Genomic DNA, 19,781 nt, shown 5'->3' with positions numbered 1-19,781 from the left:
GATACCGACTGCAGAGGAGACTTCAATTAATGAAGAGCGTACTTCGAATCAGTGCAAATACTGTGTCGCATCATTTACTAGAACTTCAAGCGCTCGCAGACATGAAAGAAGCAGTTGTCCGAATAATTTACTGAAACGAATACAATTTCAGTGCAATAAGTGTAAAAAACTAATTTCACGTCTCGACAGCTTACATCGTCATTATATAAAATGCTCCGAGACAGTTAAGTGCAAGTATAATGAACATGGTTATTGTTTTGACTCATGTGTTGTACCAGCTGATGAGAATATATAAGTGAGACCCTGCTGATATGAACTTTAGTCCGTCTCTGGCTGCGGTGATGAACGCATCGGGTAGTCAGACTTGAATAATAGACCAGTATCTAGCTGTTCTTGAGACCTCGATGGCGTCTTTACCAGTATCAACATCGACCTGGATCGAAGGTCTAGCATCATCAGTGCAGACCACGATGACTACGTCGTCTACAGCTACACCTGCTCTCTCAGCACAGCAGGAGATTTCGACGCGTGCAACATCTTCTGCAGAGCAGACCTCAACAGCTTCAGAAGTTAACATGTCAGCAGTGTTACAATGGTTGTCAACAGTTCCAGTGTCATTGATAAAGGAAGGATCATCCAACGGTGTTCCATCGCCCAACTGTACGTACTGTGAGAAGATCAAAAACTTGAAATTACGCGATTATGTAATACACAATTGTAATAATAACTCTGAACGCATTAAATATCAGTGCAACAGGTGTTTAAGCAAGTTTAAACGTTATGGAAGATTAAAACGTCACCTCAGGAATTGTGATAGACTGTCTGTACATTCATCAGAATCAAGCTGTATATTTTGTAACAAATCATTAGCAACTATTCAAATTGCAAAACGACATGAAATATATCACTGTCCTTTTAATGAAGTCGATAATTCGGTTTTGTGTGAAAATTGTGGTTCACCATTATGTCGACCTGATAGACTGAATAGACATTTACGAACATGTAAAGGACTTAGTCCATACAATAAGAAGACTGTTTGAATCGAGAAATCCACAAGACTTTAGTTCTATGTCTGTGTATTATTTTTTGTACTTGTAGTAGTGTATTGAATTTATGTAATAAAATTTTTTTAAAAGTACTTGCGGTGTTTTTTATTTTCTCAATCCTGTCACTTTTGTGGTATTTTTTAAATTAAAGTTGTTTTGTATCGGCCAGGGATCAAACCAAGGACCTTAGTCGATCTAATCAATCAGTATATAGATTACAAATTTATTTAATGGATTTTGAACTTTTCCCCGAATCTCTAGCATTAAAATTACGGATTTTCAAGATGGCGGCCAAATTTCAAGATGGCGGGTGTCACAGTAATAAATGATTACTGCACTCTAGCGGGTAAGAATCAAACTAACTAGGCGTCAGCGCACTCTCGCCGTCGATACAATGATGATGGTTTCCAACATCGAAGACAAGATGGCGGACATGACGTCATGCTCACTGTCGATATATATGCTTTGAAAAAAGTGGTGGGGGCAGTCTGTCAGCAGCCACCATTGAGGAAGGAGCCTGTCGCCATTTTTAATTTTTTTTTGACCTCGTCGGGTTCGAACCGAGGACTCCGAGCTCCGTATCGATAATGTTTGTTTTTTATAAATATTTTATTAAATTTATATTATTTAAATTTTTTTATAATTTTTAAAAAAAATTTCAATAAAATCGGATAATAAATAAAAAAGTTAAAGATGGCGGCCGTAACGGAAATTGCAACGGTGACGTCATCATCCAATATGGCGGACAACACAATGCCGGAATTTTCTAGAAAACAAAATGACGTCATCCAAAATGACGGATCCAAGATGGCGGATCCAAGATGGCCGCCGTGATCTACTTGTCCCGTTACGCTGTCCCGTTACGTCGGCTGCACGTACGAAAAAGTGTCACGTTACGCTGTGTCCCGTTACGCTCATCCAAGATGGCCGCCGTGACGTCACAATCCAAGATGGCGGACCGACAATCACAATCCGCACCATCCACAGCCAGAAGCCAGTGCCAGAACATACATTCGTATACTACTAAACACATTGTGAAAAAGGTGAGACCATTAGTATAATGGCAAGGATCTACTACTGGTTATTATGTACCCCATTTTTGTTTGTGATGAAAGGACAATGTTCTAATCAAAACTATGAAACGGATATGCCACCAAGACAGAAGATTGTACTGTCAGAGAGTGGATAAATGACATGGGAGCAGTTTTCTCAATTCCTGAACCATTTCATTGTGGCAAAACCAGCGGTGTCTGTAATATTAATTCTTTATTGACACGGCTCTCACTGCTCGGATTCTGTATCATTAGAATAAGCGGTAGTGAACAATATATAATTGTTGTGTTTACCACCACACACTATCCACAAGATTCAGCAACTTTATGTAGCAAGTTTTTGCCCCTTAAAAGCTCACTACAATGAAGCTTGCAGAATTCATGTAAGAAGATACCCGGGTAAAGGCTTGAACTAGCTGTTTTTGGTGGCCTATTTTCAGAAGCATGGAATAAAGCTGCAATTGTCGGCAATGCTGTGAATGGGTTCAAAGCCTGTTGTATTTTCCCCTTAACCCAAACTGTCTTGCTGAACATGTAGTTTCACCTGGAATGATCCATATACCTGACATCGACAACACACAGCTTCCACGTACCGATAAGTGTTAATGGAAGCACATTTTCTAGGAAGAGATAATGTTACCAAACCAGAAATCAGCATCTGTTTCACCAGTGCCATCAACTTCCACAGCCAAATCATTGCAAACAAGCTGAAGGAGAAGTTTTGAGGGGCTGAGCCGAATTCCTTTGAGGGCTATATCCTCATAGCAGGCTAAAAAAAAGAATAACTGGTGAATCCCAAGTACTTACATATCCAGACTTTATCCAGAAGCTCAAGGAGAAAAAGGACGTAGCTGCTAAAAGACCTAAGAGAAAGGAGACCAAGAAGACATCAAGTACTTGACCTACCGAACCCAGGAAACAGAACAAGAAATATTAATGTCAATCATGCAAAACAATTATCAAAGGGATGAAGATTGGGCGCAGTGCCTGCAGTGTATGTTCTAGTTTCATGTTAAGTGCGTCGAAAAAGTAAATGACCCATATTTTGAATGCCAGGAGTGTTTGTCGGAGTAACTTCATAAAATAAGTATAGTGTGTCCATTTGCCCCACACTAGCTGTCCTTTTGCCCCGATGGTAGGGGCATATAGATACCAATGCAATGATGATGATTGTTTATTTTTTAAGTGTCATAGTTTTCAGTGACAAACATTTCTTTGCAGACAAGTATACCTATGTATATGTACCAATATGTTTTTAAAGGAGAGTGTGCATTTTTAACCCAAGTTTCAGTAAACCACATGCAAGATATGATACAGTATGTAGGTACTTAGGGTGTCCGTTTGCCCCACCTTTACCTTAAGCTGATTGTATGAACTGTATGTGTTTATGTTGATATATTTATTTGTATATTTTTATTCATTTATATATGTACATATGTGTGTGTGCGTGAAGGTGAATTGATTTGTATGTCTCCTTATTAACTTGTCTTTTGCCTACCAATTTGAATTAAACTTCATATTTAGACATTTTTCCGTTTCTAGATGTGACTTTTATGTTTATATAAAGGAAAGTAGTTGGCAAACATTACGATTTTATCGAAGCCATAAATTAAAAACTATGGAATAACTTGTTAAATATCCATCATATTAAAATTACACGACAAAAAAGGCTGAATGTGATTTTATGTTAGAAGACTGCTTACAACGATAATCAAGGATTTTAAGGTATTATTTTCCTTTTTTAATATGTTCTGTATTTTGATCCTTCTAGCTAACCGGGTTTAGTGATTTTCGATATTTGGTCAATTTTATATGAATTTTCTATAAAAGTAAATTTTGCTGAACATTGATAACAAACACTGGCTCTTCAATTTTGACATAAATGATCTAGTATTTCGAAAGTATTCTTTGCATCAAAAATATACGCATTAAAGAATTATAGTTTAATTCTTTTTCTTATAGAGCATTTGAACCGCATAACCTATATAGTGATAAGTTTTAAAGCTCTTCTAAAACATTTTTAGTAAAGTTTCTAAGTTTTCACCATGTTTTAAACTAAAACAATGTTTTGTGAAAATATACTGACTTCTTCTATCACTTTGCATTATACATTAACTTAATGATAAAATCTTTAGTGAAATATAATAATGGCATTAATCATTATAAATTTAAAGACATTGTAATAATAACGATTATTCAAAACTTTCAACTACTCATTTGTATTTAAAAGAAAGTTAACCATTTACTAAGTTGATGTTAAGTGATGTAAAATTCACTTTTTAAATTTAAAAAAGTTTCAGTATTGATTGACAATTTAATAACGCTTTGTGTAAGTGATACAATACTATGTTAGAAATACTTCTAGCATTATTGATTGAAACGAAAAAAAAAAATCCTGCTAACATTATTACACTAAGATATCTAAAAAAAATCCATAAAAAACTGAACAAATATTCTAATATTTCTTGCTCATTTGTTAAAAAATTTCAAAGAAACACTTTCACTTAACATTTTTGCCTAGTATTTGAATTTTTTTAATCTGACCGTATTCCCACTGAAAAAATATTTGTAAATTTTGCTTTAAAACACAACACTAACGCTCACTTCATGTTGTAAATAATTTAACCTGCAAAACACTACAATGTGTGTTGAAATGAAATGTTGACATCAAAACTTGTGTGGATTTTAAATTTTTCAACAGGATTACTTCAATATTTCACAGACTTGAATCATTAAACTTCTGTGAATAATTTAAAAATTTTAACGTGGGCCAACAAATTGACATTCGGAAAGTATATGATATTTTTTTCAGTATTGGTAGTACATTTACCTTATTCTCAAGTTGGATTATATGAAAAGTTTAGAAAATTTCCAATGAAAGCCGCAGTTTTCTATTTCAGTCAAGAAGCGTGTGCATGATTTTTTTTAAAACTGCTAACACTGGCTTCTGGGGCTGGCTTCTAGTCCAGCAGCGCGTGCCAAACAACCTGGCTCCAACGACCAGGGAGTCGCCAGACCCTAGGGTTCAATGACCTCTAGGAGGACTCCACAGGCACTCACGTACTGGAGCAAGTGTCGCTGTCTCCTTGGCTGCTCACGAGATAATGTCTCGAGCCCCGCCTACCGGGAACACACTCGCTGCGCAGAGCTTCAGGAAAACTATTCAACATATCCGAGAGTTGATTGTTCACGAAAAACATTTTTTAATACGCTGAGGGCGGATGAGTAGTCCTTTTTCCGTATTTCGTTTTTAAAACTACATTTCTAGGAGAGTGAAAATAGTTCAAACGAATGTTCTCAGAATAAGTTTTAGGCATGAAACATACGATAGAGATCCCTAAAAGCACTAAAGGGGCTTAGATTACACCTTTATCTTCATTTCTCCGTCATATAATGTAATGGTACCGCTCCAATCTCACGACGAAAAGAATGCGCGCCAGTCCACAGCCTTGCGCTTAGAGGCGATACCGCTCCAGATAGCACTTCTCATTCCGCCTCACTAGTACAAATACACCTTTGACTAGGCGGGCCCCTTAATTGGGTTATCAGTGATTTTGTAACCTTTTCGTGAATGTTTCCTCTTTGGCTGTGGACCAGTCGCAGAAGCAACCCAAAGACGCATATACACTGTAAAATATTTTCGTTCTTTACAAGGAAAATCCTTGGAAAATCATTTGCCGACGATATCATTTGTAAAACTGTAAAGCAGAGCTTTGTAAAATTGTAAATGGTACAAATTTACAAGTGATATCGTTGGCAACTGAGAGTCCAAGGACTATCCTTGTAAAAGTCCCAAATGTTTGAAGTGAGTTTTTTTTCCTTACTTAATTTAAACTAAGTGCATTTGTTTGGGAGGGGTCTGGGTTAGGAAAGATTCTAGATGTGTCCTATGCTGAAGAATATACGCCTAATTATGCTGGGTTTAAGCCATGCAGAAAGAGTAGTACGCACCATGTGCTTTGTTCGGGGATTGGCCAGCCATGGCAGTGGTTGGTGCCATGACTAACTCCTCTATCTAATACTAGTTAAGATGGGCCCAGGTAAAACCTGCATAGACACAGGGAAAACCCTAGGAACTTCATGCCGGATGCAAAGTTCATGCATCAAGCAAACAGGTTTAATACAGGACAAAGAAGAATAGTCCAGGAAGAAGAGATTGTCGGGTAAAAATAATCTATTAAGCAAAGTGGAGGGCTGGGACATTTCTCTTCGCATTGATTTCGGGTGGACACCGGTCTTTGAAGTGAGATTCTAACGCGAAAAGGGCGGATAGTAGGTTGCGGACGGTGCAGAGAGCTTGTCTGTCCGCGGGCTCCACGTGGCGGCGTGCGGCTCAGGTTGAACCCTGCCATGCTGCAGGGATAGGCGGCCACTCGCCTAACGCCACCCGACTTGGGCAGAGGGCAACACAACGTGGTTTCAGCTTATTTTGAAGTGAATAATAATTGTGTTAAATCATGTTTATTTAGAAAATTGTCTTATTTCTCTCTTTCTTTCATTATCTCTCTGCCGCCTTACCCCTAACAATATACTTACGAGTCGATGTTTGAATTGACAAAGAAGTTTCACTTCTATCACGTGTACTGAGTTACACGCGCTCAATTTTTTTTTGTAAGAGCAGGAAAACGAACACACGAACTTTTCCAGGTCGTATCCGCTGTTAAATCGTGACCTGATGTCGGCGCCATGCGAAAGGAAATGGCAGGTCTACGTAGTCATTGCTCTATGGCCCGGCGGCGAGCAGCTGTCGTCCTTGGCATTTCGCGGCCCGCAGGCAGCGAGCGCGTCGAGGCCTTCCAGTGAGGCGCCGATACAGTTACAAGCTCTGCGGGGAGCTGCAAGATCTCGCACACACTCGCTCTTGCAGTGGGGCGGATCGATGTCAGTTATTTTTTACATAAGAAATTTGCTAGTTATCACTGTACGTCACAGAGAAAATCCGCGTATACACAAACACACAGAAAAATAGCCAAAATCAGCCAAAATCAGCCGATGACAAATGTTAAATGTAAATACAGCACAGAGAATTCCATGGAAGAACTTGGTCGGAAGAATATCATAGCACATACGAGCATAGTGGGATGGCAACGATTAGACATTTGCGACGCAAACAGTAAATACAGACAAACATCAACCTTGGAAAACTCAGTGAAAGACAGAGTAACTCAGCGTCACTGTATTGTCACTGTGTTTTCAAATGTTGTTGTTTGTCTGTATTAACGTTTTTTTGTGTTGCAACTGTCTCGTCATTGTCAGCCGACTAGTTATTTTTCAATCAAATTTTAAGTATAATTATGTTTACTTTGAGTCATCCTTAGAAGATAGACATATGCTATCGCTGACTTTTGTGTTGGCCTTTTTAAGACCTACAATTCTGTAGCAAATTAATCTGATGTATCATTTACGTATAAGTCAGCGTAAGCCACGTAAGCGTCTTAAAGAAGTCTTTTTACGAATTGATTACAAAGTATCGACATTATTCTACTATATTTAAACTTAAAATTAATTATTTATACACATACATTTTCCGGGAGAAATGCTCTAAATATTAGTGTAAATCGCTTGAAAATCCATTGTGTGGTTTAAAATAAATGACAGACGTGGACAGCGACTTTGTTTCATTGCTATTTAAAAGTAATGGCGATGCATGTAAGAACTCAACATGTCTTGTGCGGGGCCTCCAAGAGTACAGGCTCCGAACCACCTGGATACCTACTCGGGGCCCACGAACTCGTCACGCCAGGTGCGGGACTCGAACCCACGACCCACGAGCGTCACGCCGGTCATCACGGCCGCATTCCTGTGGCTGTACCTTTTCTCTGAGCACGCAATGATACGTGGTGTGGTCAAAAATCCACGGTGAATAACTTTATTACGAACGAGCAAAGTAATAAGCTTACATCCAATTCGAACTAATTTTCTAAAAACTCTCATTGGCTAGCGATGCGCACTTATTTCATCATGTTATCATAGGTTTCTTGCATTTTGTTGAAATTTTTATTTTGTGTTAATGGTTTACAATACAACCAATGCAAGTTATTATAGACCTGCAAATTCGCGTTAATTTCGGATTTTAAGCTATACGCCACACACTTGTGGGAAAACAAGTCAATGACTTTTTTTCATTTTTGGCTGCTGACACATTTTGCCTTCTGTGGTGATTGTATGTGTTAGAATCACACAAACTAGGTATTTCATTAATGAATTCTTGCGCTTTAGGGCGAGTCAAACTACCCGCGACCCAATGAAAAACTTTTTAAAAATATAATACTTCATATACTCTCCTATAATAACGTGAAATTTGCAGATCCCAAAAAATTATCGTTCTATGCCATTTTCCCCCCCACAATATATTTACTACAAATGAGCTGATAATAATTGTAAAAAAAGTCACGCAAGTATTCAAAATATATTTTTTTTTACTTTTTGTGTTATTGTCACGTTTAAAAAGCCAATCTTTGAGTGTCAACAGTTGGGCTATACTTACAGTTTAACGTCTATAGTTACATCCTTTCATAAATATCTACAAATATAAAAAAAAAACTTTAAAACTTAATATTGGCCAAGTTGAGCCTTGAACTCTGGTCCCCTTGGTCATCGTGCGCGGAGTCAAGACTTGAAAGTTCTAAAAAGTAGTACCGAAGACCTATACGCATCTTCTACCGCTGTTCTTCTGCCAAGAGCGTTTGTAAACAACTTGGTGTGGGGATCAGTGTTCGCAAACAACACCTTACTACACTGTAGTTTGTTTTATAAACGGAACAGAAACATTCACGTAAAAACACAGATATTTGTAAATTTTAACATTTACGTTAAAACAACTATATCACTGCAAAACAGTGTTATCAGTAATAACAGGTTCAGATTCTTACCAGGGAATTTATGCTTCTTGTTGTTCCAGTACCTCCAATAGTTAAAGTTATTTGTAAATCGTTCCCCGAGTAGCTTTCCAGTATTAACTGCGCACATTAATATGCATAAAAAAATAATGTCCAATTATTCAATATTCGATTATCTTTTACATGGTTTAAAAAAAAATATGCTTGAACAAAACATCAATTATAATATAAAATTATGCGCCAAATTTTTGTAAGAAATACTAAGTATTTTCTCGTAAAACGTATTTCATATGTGAAAAAAATAACCATGTGTTGTACAAAGTTACAGTATATTTCTTGTAATATTTCAAACTATTTCTTAGCAACTGGTTTCCGAAGGAATTTCTTATCTGTGTGGTGTGTGCGCTGTGCACGCGAGAGCTGGGAAGAGGGTTCTACTGGCGCCGCTGCCGAGGAGTGGCAGAGAGTGAGAGAGTGAGAGCGGTAAAGCACTGTGCCGTACTACTTTCTACAACTTTCACGAGCCGCGCGCCGACTGCACGCCGGGACCAGGCCCGCGGCTTCACCCGCAGTGGCGTTCACAGGGTTATTCCAGTGGGGGATTTGAAAAAAAAATATTAACTACCTACAATAATTTGTATGTTTTAAAAAAAGGTGCGTTAGAAGTTATACTTATTTTAATTTTGCATGCAAATAATTAATAGAAATAAAATAATAAAATGTCTGGAGTGATATTTTAAATACGGTTGTTGAATCGTAACTTCAATCAAAATTAAAAAAAAATTAAATAAATATTCAGCATTCAATATTAATATAAACACGCGCATGAAATTACTCAATAATATTTAGTAAAATAATCGCGAGCTGAGGGTCTTCCTCATGCCAGTATACAGTGAAAGCTTATACGTCGACCTAACAGTACTTTTCCCCGATGCAAGGTCAAGCCGGACTGAGCTAGTTTACTGGCTACACATCGACTGAAAAATGCTTGCAATTTTAGCATTTTGACATTACCTCAGTAAAATGTCGATTATAGAGCGAGAGCGACTCTCGTGCAGTTTTTTTCCCGCAAACGGTTGTATATTTATATTTTTCTTGATTGAAATTGTTCTCCAGTTGTTTGTGTTTGTTTATAATATTGTTACGAACGCAGACAGGACCGCGACACGAGCCAGGTTACGAGCTGGCTGGCGGCCCTGCCAGGTCACTGACGTCACGCGCCGTGTCACGGGCATTATCCTTCCTCGGTGCGGTTATTTATTGCTGAGCGGCCTTGGGAATTCCACGGCCACCGCGCGGAGTGGCGTGAATGGGCGAACCCTTTCTGGACTTTTCGGGTGTCGGGGCGGCCCGGAATTTGGCGACTCGTCACGACCGCTCTAGTCAGTTCTGGAAAGGCCACCACTAGTATAGAAGGACGACGCCGGCCTTCGCGGCAGTTCCGAGCGGGTTCCGAGTGAGTTCCGGACGAGTTCCGAAAGTGAAGGGAATTGCAACATCGGCGAAGAGGGTGAGAGACCCCCTCGAGAGTAGCGCGACGCGGAGCGAGGAGACCGAGAGAGTGCGACTGAGTGGCGCGAGAATGTGTGTGTGGACAGGTGCGAGGTAAGGGGCGAACCACTGTTGAGCCTAGCTCCAGTGAGGAGTGCGAACTGCGGACTGGACAGACATTGAGTGACTTACGAATAAACATTTTAAGTGCCAGTGATTGGTGATCGGACATTTTTTAGTACAATTACGTATTATTAAAGTAAATATTATTAATTAATAAAATTGTAATATAACGTAATTGGGCTATCCCTTACGAACCCAGTTCTCCTCACACAGGTCGCAACAGGATTTCCATTTTAATAATAAAATTCATTAAAATTTTATATTTAATAACAATTCATTACTTCCGTTGTTTATTTAGACTTTAATAATCAAAATAATAGACAGCAATGGCAAGCGTGTGGCGAGTAAAGTAGACCGGCGCTCGCGATCTTACCTCTGTTCTGTTTATGTGATTGGCCACAGTTCATTTAAAGGACTCTGAGCCAATGATCATTCTTTAAATAAATAAATAAAATCTCTATGGAATTGAGTGTCCAATAGGCAGGCGACAGTTGTCACGGCACGTAACAGACGGTAGAGTCTATCCGGGAGATATCAAACCCGCGCATGTCTCCAGTCCCCGAGCTAGCCGGTACACGAGCCTGTCTTCACTGTCTTCACTGTCTTCACGTTCTTCACGAGCTGAGAGGGCATCCTGGCTGGACTAACGAGCTCTAAGAGCGCGGGGGGCTCTAAGGGCGATACTGGCTCTCACATCACACGTCTCTTCGCCTCTACGCGCCAGGCAGTGAACTTATGTGCAGTCTTTGCGTCGATACATCGCCTCTTTGGGTCTTAAGAGGCGACCCTATAATTATTTAGTGGAATATCAAAGACAAATTCTCCTTGCACTTCCTTATACCATTTACAATACTGTGTGTAGAATGTTTCATACATAGAGGCAGGGAAATGTCGCGGATTCGCCTAGCCTCAGGGTAGATTTCAAAAACCTAGGTGTGATCAATCCATGTTTGCTTTCCCATTGGTTGATTTCTTAGCGAGAACATTTTTAGCCTTGTTGATTGGCACCACTTGATTCACTTACTCCTAGCTGGGAATCGTTGGCTCACGGTCGTAATGAGGAGTGTCCAGATAACTGCGGGCCAATCATGAACACAGTGCGAGAGTGTGAAGGTTTGCATTTTAACTTGCGTGAAATATCCGCGTGTGTGTGTATATATACATATATATATATACATACATATATATAGGTATATTCGTACCTAAACACGTCCGTGAAACACCCGTATTGTTGTTTTCCACTGACGAAAAAATATATATGTTAAGAACAGAAACATGAAATTGATTAATTTTAAGTCCTATTCGTAGTCAGCCACTTTTAATGAAGCTTGAAAGGTTTGCAAATGGCACGTAAACACCTGGAGCTCTTCCCGCCGTTTGGTGTCCTAGCCAGGCGGCCGCCTTTAACTTCGCAATCGCATTACTGAGGATACTGGTTCGAATACCGTGCAAGACCATCATGATGTCTGTTCTCTGTGTTTTACAGAAGTCACTCAGTCAGACGCTGGGATAGATCCTTACTGCGGGCCAGACTGATTCCTTCTTCAAATACCCTTAATTGTGTACGTGGGTCTCTGATGACATCGCTGTTGTTGAGTTGTACGAGTTGTGATCAAACAATACGATGTATAATTTTATTACGAACAAAGTAATAAGTAGTCTCCTTCAACATGCTCTCCTTGGCTAGCGATGCGCTCTCGTCCCAATGTTGAGTCCATGCAGGAAGCATGTCTGTAAGGGCTTTCAGCTGTTGCGTCGTGGCCCTCTGTGTCGGGAATGGAGTCATCGGAGGATCGCTAGCTGGCATTGTTTATGGTTAGAACTAGGACGGTATCTGATCACCTTCGAACCTCTAACTTTCGTTCTTGATTAATGAATAGAGACCGGAAAAATTCGCGGGTTCAATGACCTCCAGGATAGAGTCCACTACACTCTACACACCCGGGCAAATGCCATCTGTTCATTGGCTGTTGACTTGTGAGTCGTCTCGACTGGGTAGCCTGTGATTCGACACTTCTATGAGTGAGGGGTCTCTAATTGGTCCTCATCACTCCAGATTAACAGTGAACCAATGTCGGAAGCAGCACTAAGGTATAATTATTTGAATTGTAGCGTTTCACGAAATGAATCCGCGAATTTTTCAGGTGGCTATTAATGAGAACACCAATGGCAAATGCTTTCGCTTAGGTTCGTCTTGCGACGATCCAAGGATTTCACCTCTAACGTCGCAATACGAATGCCCCCGTCTGTCCCTGTTAATCATTACCTCAGGTTCCGAAGACCAACAAAATATAACTGAGATCCCATTCCATTATTCCGTGCACACAATATTCAGGCGAGCCACTGCCTGCTTTGAGCACTCTAATTGGTTGAGAGTAAAGTGCCGGCCCACCTCGACACTCGGTGAAGAGCAGCGCCGACGCGGGCCCAGCATGCACCGCGGGACGGAGCTCGCTCACCCAACCCGGCCTCCGCGAAGGGTTTACAAGGGGCGGGGGAGGGGCGAACCCCGGGGGGAGGGGCTTGCCGCATCCACCGGCAGGACGTCCGCGGGCGCACGCAACCCCACCAACCGCAAAGGAAGACCTTACAGCGTTACAGCTAGGCTCGCAATCTTTTCGCAAAAAAAAAAAAAAAAAACGAGCCCCTGTGGTGATCGGATGCTCATAAGCTTTTCCTAGATATCTGCAAAATTTTCGTTACTTTGTAGTGTCAAGTTAGACTCTACAACCGTATGCATAATCGAGACGATGTATGTTGTTGATGGGTAGAGACCTGCAAAATTCGCGGATTCATTTCGTGATATGCTACAATTCAAAACATTATACCTTAGCGCTGCTCTACCACTGGTTCACTGTTAATCTGGAGGACTGAGGGCCAATTAGAGACCCTCTCTCAAAGAAGTGTCGAATCACAGACACTCAGTCGAGACGACTCACAAGTCAGCAGCCAATGAACAGGTGGCATTTGCCCGAGTGTGTAGAGTGTAGTAGAGTCTATCCTGAAGGTCATTGAACCCGCGAATTTTGCAGGTCTCTATTGATGGGTAGGGGCATGCATATTTCGCGCAAAGATTCCGAGACTAGCTGAAAGTCAAAACACTGTACCATCGCCTGTGTTTCGTAATTGGGTGAGTTTCTTTCACGTACATGTCGATTGTTACAACACCAATCACAGTAATTCAGAGCGGAATCAACGTGTCCTGAGTGGCTCGGTCAAATAAGGCAACGACTTCTCTCGCAGACGGCCGCCAATCACAAGGGAAGGAACCGCTGGTGCGGGTATACCTTGTTGCAGTCTAACATGTGTTCAAATTTATTCGCGAAAACTGCCTGCCCCTATTGATGGGCTGCTGCCACGGTCCACTTTCACTCCGGGTTGCACGTGACTCGGTCAGATGTCTTCTCGGATGTTTGTGATTGGCTTGCTGTCATGAAGGGCGTGGAACATTACATGTGCTCCTCTGACAAGAACCATACGCATTCTCTGTCCTTGAAACATTAACGCTAGGGGCAGGCATTTTTCACGAAAAATCTGAATGCCTATTAGACTGCAACAAGGTTTACCCGCACCAGCGGTTTCTGCCTTGTGATTGGCGGCCGTCTGCGAGATCGTTGTCTTATTTGACCGAGGCACTCAGGACAGGTTTGCTTCCGCACTGGATTACTGTGATTGGTGTTGTAACTGAATACGTGTACTTGAAAGAAACTCACCCAATCACGAAACACAGACGATGGTACAGTGTTTTAACTTTCAGTGGGTATCGGAATCTTTTCGCAAAATATGCATGCACATAATTATCGCGAAATTTGCAAGTCCTTGGTATTTTGTGGTGCTCATATATATTAAAAGAGAGTTTGTCTGTTTGTGTGTCTAGACACGTAGCGAGGAGATGTAAAGGCATGAAGGGGTGAAATTTGGTACGTAAATTAAAAAGAGAGAGGGTTGTCTATTTGTATGTTAAAGAAATTTTTATCAAAATTATTATTATTTTTTTTTTTGCGATTTTTGACCATATTTTCCTGATAATCTCCTGGAATAAAAAAAGCCTTTTTCATTGTTGATTCTTCCTTCATATCCTGGCAAAGACTATTTCATTGTTAGTGGTTTCTTCATCTCCTAGCATTGTTAATGATTAGAGACCGGAAAATTCGCGGATACATTTCGCAATACTTTAGGTTGCCTTTGCTATTGACCCACTGTTCATCTGGAAGACTCTTGGGCAGTGAGAAACCCTCAACAAAAGAACTATCGAATCACAGGCAAACCAGTTGAGACGACTCACAAGTCAGCAGCCAATAAACTGGCGTTATTTACCCGAGTATACAGAGGACAGTGTAGTCTATCCTGAAGGTCAAAGAGACCGCGAATTTTTCCAGTCCCTAGTAACGCTTTATTTACTTTCTAATCTTATTCCAATTATCTTAGTCATAATATTCGCACAGTATTGGTTGATTAATATTAATTGGAAGTCCCTTTAAAACTTTCCAATCCAAGATGGCATTTCACGCCAAACGGTTTATATTTCTTATAATTTTTTTTTAGCTGTAACTATTTGGTTTTCATAAGTTGGTATGTAAAAATTCGACTGCAACGATCAGTGCGAGAGGGTTTCGCCTCCGTGTGGGAGGGCATCTGTGTGCCTTTGAGCCGCTGGCGCTGGCCTGATGCCAGGCCCGCTCCGTGCAGAAGCCTTGCAGGTTGCCTGCTGTCACTTCACGCCTGCTCTCTGGCCGCTGACCCCATACACCCCCTCCACCCAACCAGGCTGCAGCCCCGAGCAGAGCGCGCAGTCCGTGCAAAGAGAAAATCATTTTTCTGTACTTATAGAAGAGATTCTTTGGAAACTGGTAGTTTGTTATACTACAAGGAATATATTGTAACTTTGTACAACACACGGCTATGTTTTTTTTTTTTACGTATGGATTACGTTTTTAGAGATATCACTAGTTTATAATTTTATTTTTTAATTGATGTTTCACTCAAGCATTTTTTTATGCCATGGAAAATTAATGTAACATTAAACAATTTGACTTTATTTTGTTGTATCATGCTTATTATGTGCGTAGTTAATTCTGGAAAGCTATTCAAGGAACGTTTTACAAATAACTTTAACTATTGGAGGTACTGGTACAACACAAAGCATAAATTACCAGGTAATAATCTGAACCCAGTATTAATGCGAACACTATTTTGCAGTTATACAGTTTTTTCGTGTAAATATACGCCTTTGACTGTCCTGAGACAGTTGCAAACAAGGAGAAGAAGTGGTCTTGTTGTCGACCAAAGAGCAGTGCAAAAATGATTTATTACAATAGGCAAGTTGAGTCTAACCTGGACCAACAGTTCTTGATCTCAGGCAACGCAAGGGGAGATCTCAGGCTGGATCGATTTATGTGCTTACCTAATAATTAGGGACTGGGAAAATTCTCGGTTTCAATGACCTCTAGGATAGACTCAATGGTCCTCTATGTATTAATCGGCTAATGACTCGTGACACGTGTTAACATGGAGCAGAAGTGGTTACCCAGTCACGTGTAACCCGCCAAAGGATGTGCATTTGCTGTCTACCATTGAGCACTCTAAAAAGGCTTCATTGTGTATAGTCTAACTTGAAGAGAAACGAAATCGCGAAATAATCATGACTTTACCAATTATAAAAATAATAACTTTCCAAAATCCTCGGAACGAGTGTCAAAGTCTACCTTTCCCGAAAAATACAGGAATATCGATTTATGGTCACATATAGAGCTGATGATTTATCGCTGTAAAAATGTTCTGTGTAGAGGCATGTTTGAAAGGTGTAGGCAAATACATCTGAAAGAAGCATGTGAGTATGATGCAGGCAGGCACGTGTGGTAGAGGCATGACTGAATGATGTGGGCAGGCACGTGTGGTAGAGGCATGTCTGAATGATGTAGGCAGGTACGTGTGGTAGAGGAATGACTGAATGATGTAGGCAGGCAAGTGTGGTAGAGGCATGACTGACTGATGCAGGCAGGCACGTGTGGTAGAGGCATGACTGAATGATGTGGGCAGGCACGTGTGGTAGAGGCATGTCTGAATGATGTAGGCAGGTACGTGTGGTAGAGGCATGACTGAATGATGTAGGCAGGTACGTGTGGTAGAGGAATGACTGAATGATTTAGGCAGGCACGTGTGGTAGAGGCATGACTGACTGATGTAGGCAGGTACGTGTGGTAGAGGAATGACTGAATGATGTAGGCAGGTACGTGTGGTAGAGGCATGACTGAATGATGTAGGCAGGTACGTGTGGTAGAGGAATGACTGAATGATTTAGGCAGGCACGTGTGGTAGAGGCATGACTGACTGATGTAGGCAGGCACGTGTGGTAGAGGCATGACTGAATGATGTAGGCAGGTACGTGTGGTAGAGGAATGACTGAATGATTTAGGCAGGTACGTGTGGTAGAGGCATGACTGACTGATGTAGGCAGGCACGTGTGGTAGAGGCATGTCTGAACGCGCCGTGGCGTGTGTTGCAGCTCGGCGCAGGCTGCGGCGCCCCACTACCTCCTCCAGCTCCAGGGACCAGGACACCGCCTCCAGCACCAGGTTTAAGGTGCGCAGCCGCCTCACGCCCAGCGGCTCCAGCCTGCGCAAGACCACCGCCCCCGCCGCCTCCAGCTCGGCCAAGGTCAAGGATGACGGCTACAAGGTGCGTGTGGATCCCTGTCCGGCTGTTCTGGTGTCGATGTCCAGTTGTTGGTCTCGAGTAGTGGCTGTTCTGATGAATACAAATAACTGTTCAGGAAAAAAAATATCATTCAAATCTGCTGTAGTTAGACCAGTATGTTAAGTACAATTTAAAATTTTCATGTCACAATTATTATTATGTTAATTACGTCAGATCGGAACAATTTTTATTTTCGTGACTATCTGCTTTATGTTATAAGCCACCTAACTGTGTGTACTGCGGGTGTTTACCATCCATCCGACAGAGAAACACTAATGCGCCCTCAGAGCCTATGAGGGGAACCTCCTGAGCCCGGACAGAGGGGCTCGGCTCCGCTTCCAGACTCACGCATGCCTGAGTTCACCTGATAGTAGCACAAGTCCGGAGTCCGTGCGTTACACTCAGATCACGTTTACAGTCAAGGCCATGGTACCTGTAAGAAAGGAAGTCCGTCTGGACGAAAGTTACGATAGCAGACTGCAAGAATATATATATAGTATATTTGCTTTTACCTTAAAGGAGAAGGAGAAGAAACTGGTTGGTTATTGCTCGGGGAGGGGGGGGGGGGTGTTATATGTGTCATTCATTTTTACTTGTTACAGTGGTTACATGTACTGTTTTTGAAGAATAAACGCGTTATAAATTTCTCGTTCCAGTATGCTTCGAATATTAATTTAAAGACTCTAAGTACAAATATCCAAATCTCATGCAAGAAAAACAAGGGTTTGTATCGCTGAACATAATTGGGATGGATTAAATAATTTATTATTAGACATTAAATAAACACTGAGTCTTATTTTGTTCGGACTTAAAACGGTAACAGCAGACGTATGAAGTTCATCGCTACATGCAACTTTATTATATTTATTTATAACATATGCAGGTCACAAAAAATGCAATGTGCTAAAAAGAAATTGCGAAAATTATGAAACACTGGCATAAATCAGGTGCTCAAAAGCGGAAGAAAAGCAACAAAAAAGAAGGAAAAGCTAACAAAGCTCAGGCAAATTTATTCAATACTCTCTAATAACCCTCAGCTTTGCCCAAGCGATTTCAGTCTTGTCATTGTAAAAAAAAATATTTAATTAAATTCAAGCATATTTACTAAAGAAATAGACACAATAAAATGGCAGTTGTATAAATTATATAATTAAAAATCAAACTGTTTGAATAATATATGTTCCAAAGTAGTTATGCGGAAGCTTTTTTTTTAATTTTTATTATAGATTAACTAAACTAATTTATAACTCCCGTTTTATTGTATTCAAATATACATTTTAATTTGATGAAATCACACCACTTCCTTATATTTTATGAGTTAGTTAATTTAAATAATGGTGAAACACGTGTCTATTGCATTTTAATTAAGACTATTCCATTGTTTACATATTGGTTAAAACTATGCTTCGAATAATTAAATAATTGCACCTTATTATGGATACCTAATTTATTTTAAGATTTAAAAAAAATATTTATTTGAAATTTTGAGTAGTCTACAGTTATACAATTTCTTATCCAACGTATAAATTGATTCTTTGTTATGCTTAGTACTTTGGTAAAATTTTCTAAGTTTTAATACCTCTCATCTTTAACCACGGGGATTGTGTAAAATAGCTATTATTTAACACTTTTACTAATTAAGAGGTTTAATTTCCAGTACATTAAATTGAGTTTGATTGGATCAGAAGATAATATTTTCAATGTAAAACATATTAACATTATTTCATTCCTTTAAAAGTAGATTTTTAGTACATATTAGAAAATTGGTAAATTTTGCATTTTTATAAATCATATCGCATAACTTACTCCCAGCTTGGCTAGATTCAGCGATATGACTGTTGCAATAAAACCAAACTGTCTGCATTTCGCTCCTTTCGTGATAGTATATAGATAAATGGTAAAGGTAAACATATAGCTCTACTATGAAATCATATATGAAATGTATTTTATTCTTGCTCAGTTTCTTACCTCCAGCTTCATGTGCTCAAAAAAATGATGTTTGATTAGATTCGGAGATACAATTAACTGTCTTTAAACAGTCTAAAAAAGGAGGCAAAAAATTCGTTGGTACATTCTAATTGTATAAACTAAACTCTGAAATAACACAACAAACAGATCTGGCAATAATGCCATTATTGTAAAACCTTTTTTCTAAGCATTCAAAATTTTACAATGGGATACCATATTGTCAATTTTTAGCTTTAAGTTGCTTAGGAAATAATGTAATGTTTGGTGAATATTATTTGTTATAAACAAAAACTTGCCCAGGATTCATGTTAACTACAAACTAAACATTGGTCATAACAATCCCTATAGCGAAAGTCATCTGTTCTAGGTGCTAGTGCTTGATTTTAAGGTAATACATTTATCGAATAATTTACTATTTCTAAAATGAATATTTTAAATATGAATTAATCAACAGCTAGTGTGTAATTAATATATTTGTAACAGTTGTGAAAAGCGAACGAAAAGGGGGAAACTTATAATTTCACTGCAATCATGCCCGCCGTAAGGAACGCACGTGTGATAAGCTG

General features: G+C 39.9%; 1 protein-coding gene across 1 annotated transcript in view; it reads left to right on the top strand.

Moving 5' to 3' along the window:
• Positions 1 to 19,781, top strand: part of LOC134527520 (probable chitinase 10) — a 186,454-nt gene that overhangs the window by 115,104 nt on the left and 51,569 nt on the right. The window contains exon 3 of the mRNA XM_063360255.1: positions 17,057 to 17,229. Within this exon, the coding sequence (XP_063216325.1) occupies positions 17,057 to 17,229 (173 nt within the window). The remainder of the gene's footprint in view (positions 1 to 17,056; positions 17,230 to 19,781) is intronic.

The sequence above is a fragment of the Bacillus rossius genome, chromosome 1 (assembly GCF_032445375.1).
Source record: "Bacillus rossius redtenbacheri isolate Brsri chromosome 1, Brsri_v3, whole genome shotgun sequence".
NCBI lineage: Eukaryota > Metazoa > Arthropoda > Insecta > Phasmatodea > Bacillidae > Bacillus > Bacillus rossius.
This window is presented reverse-complemented; position numbering and strand designations above follow the sequence as displayed.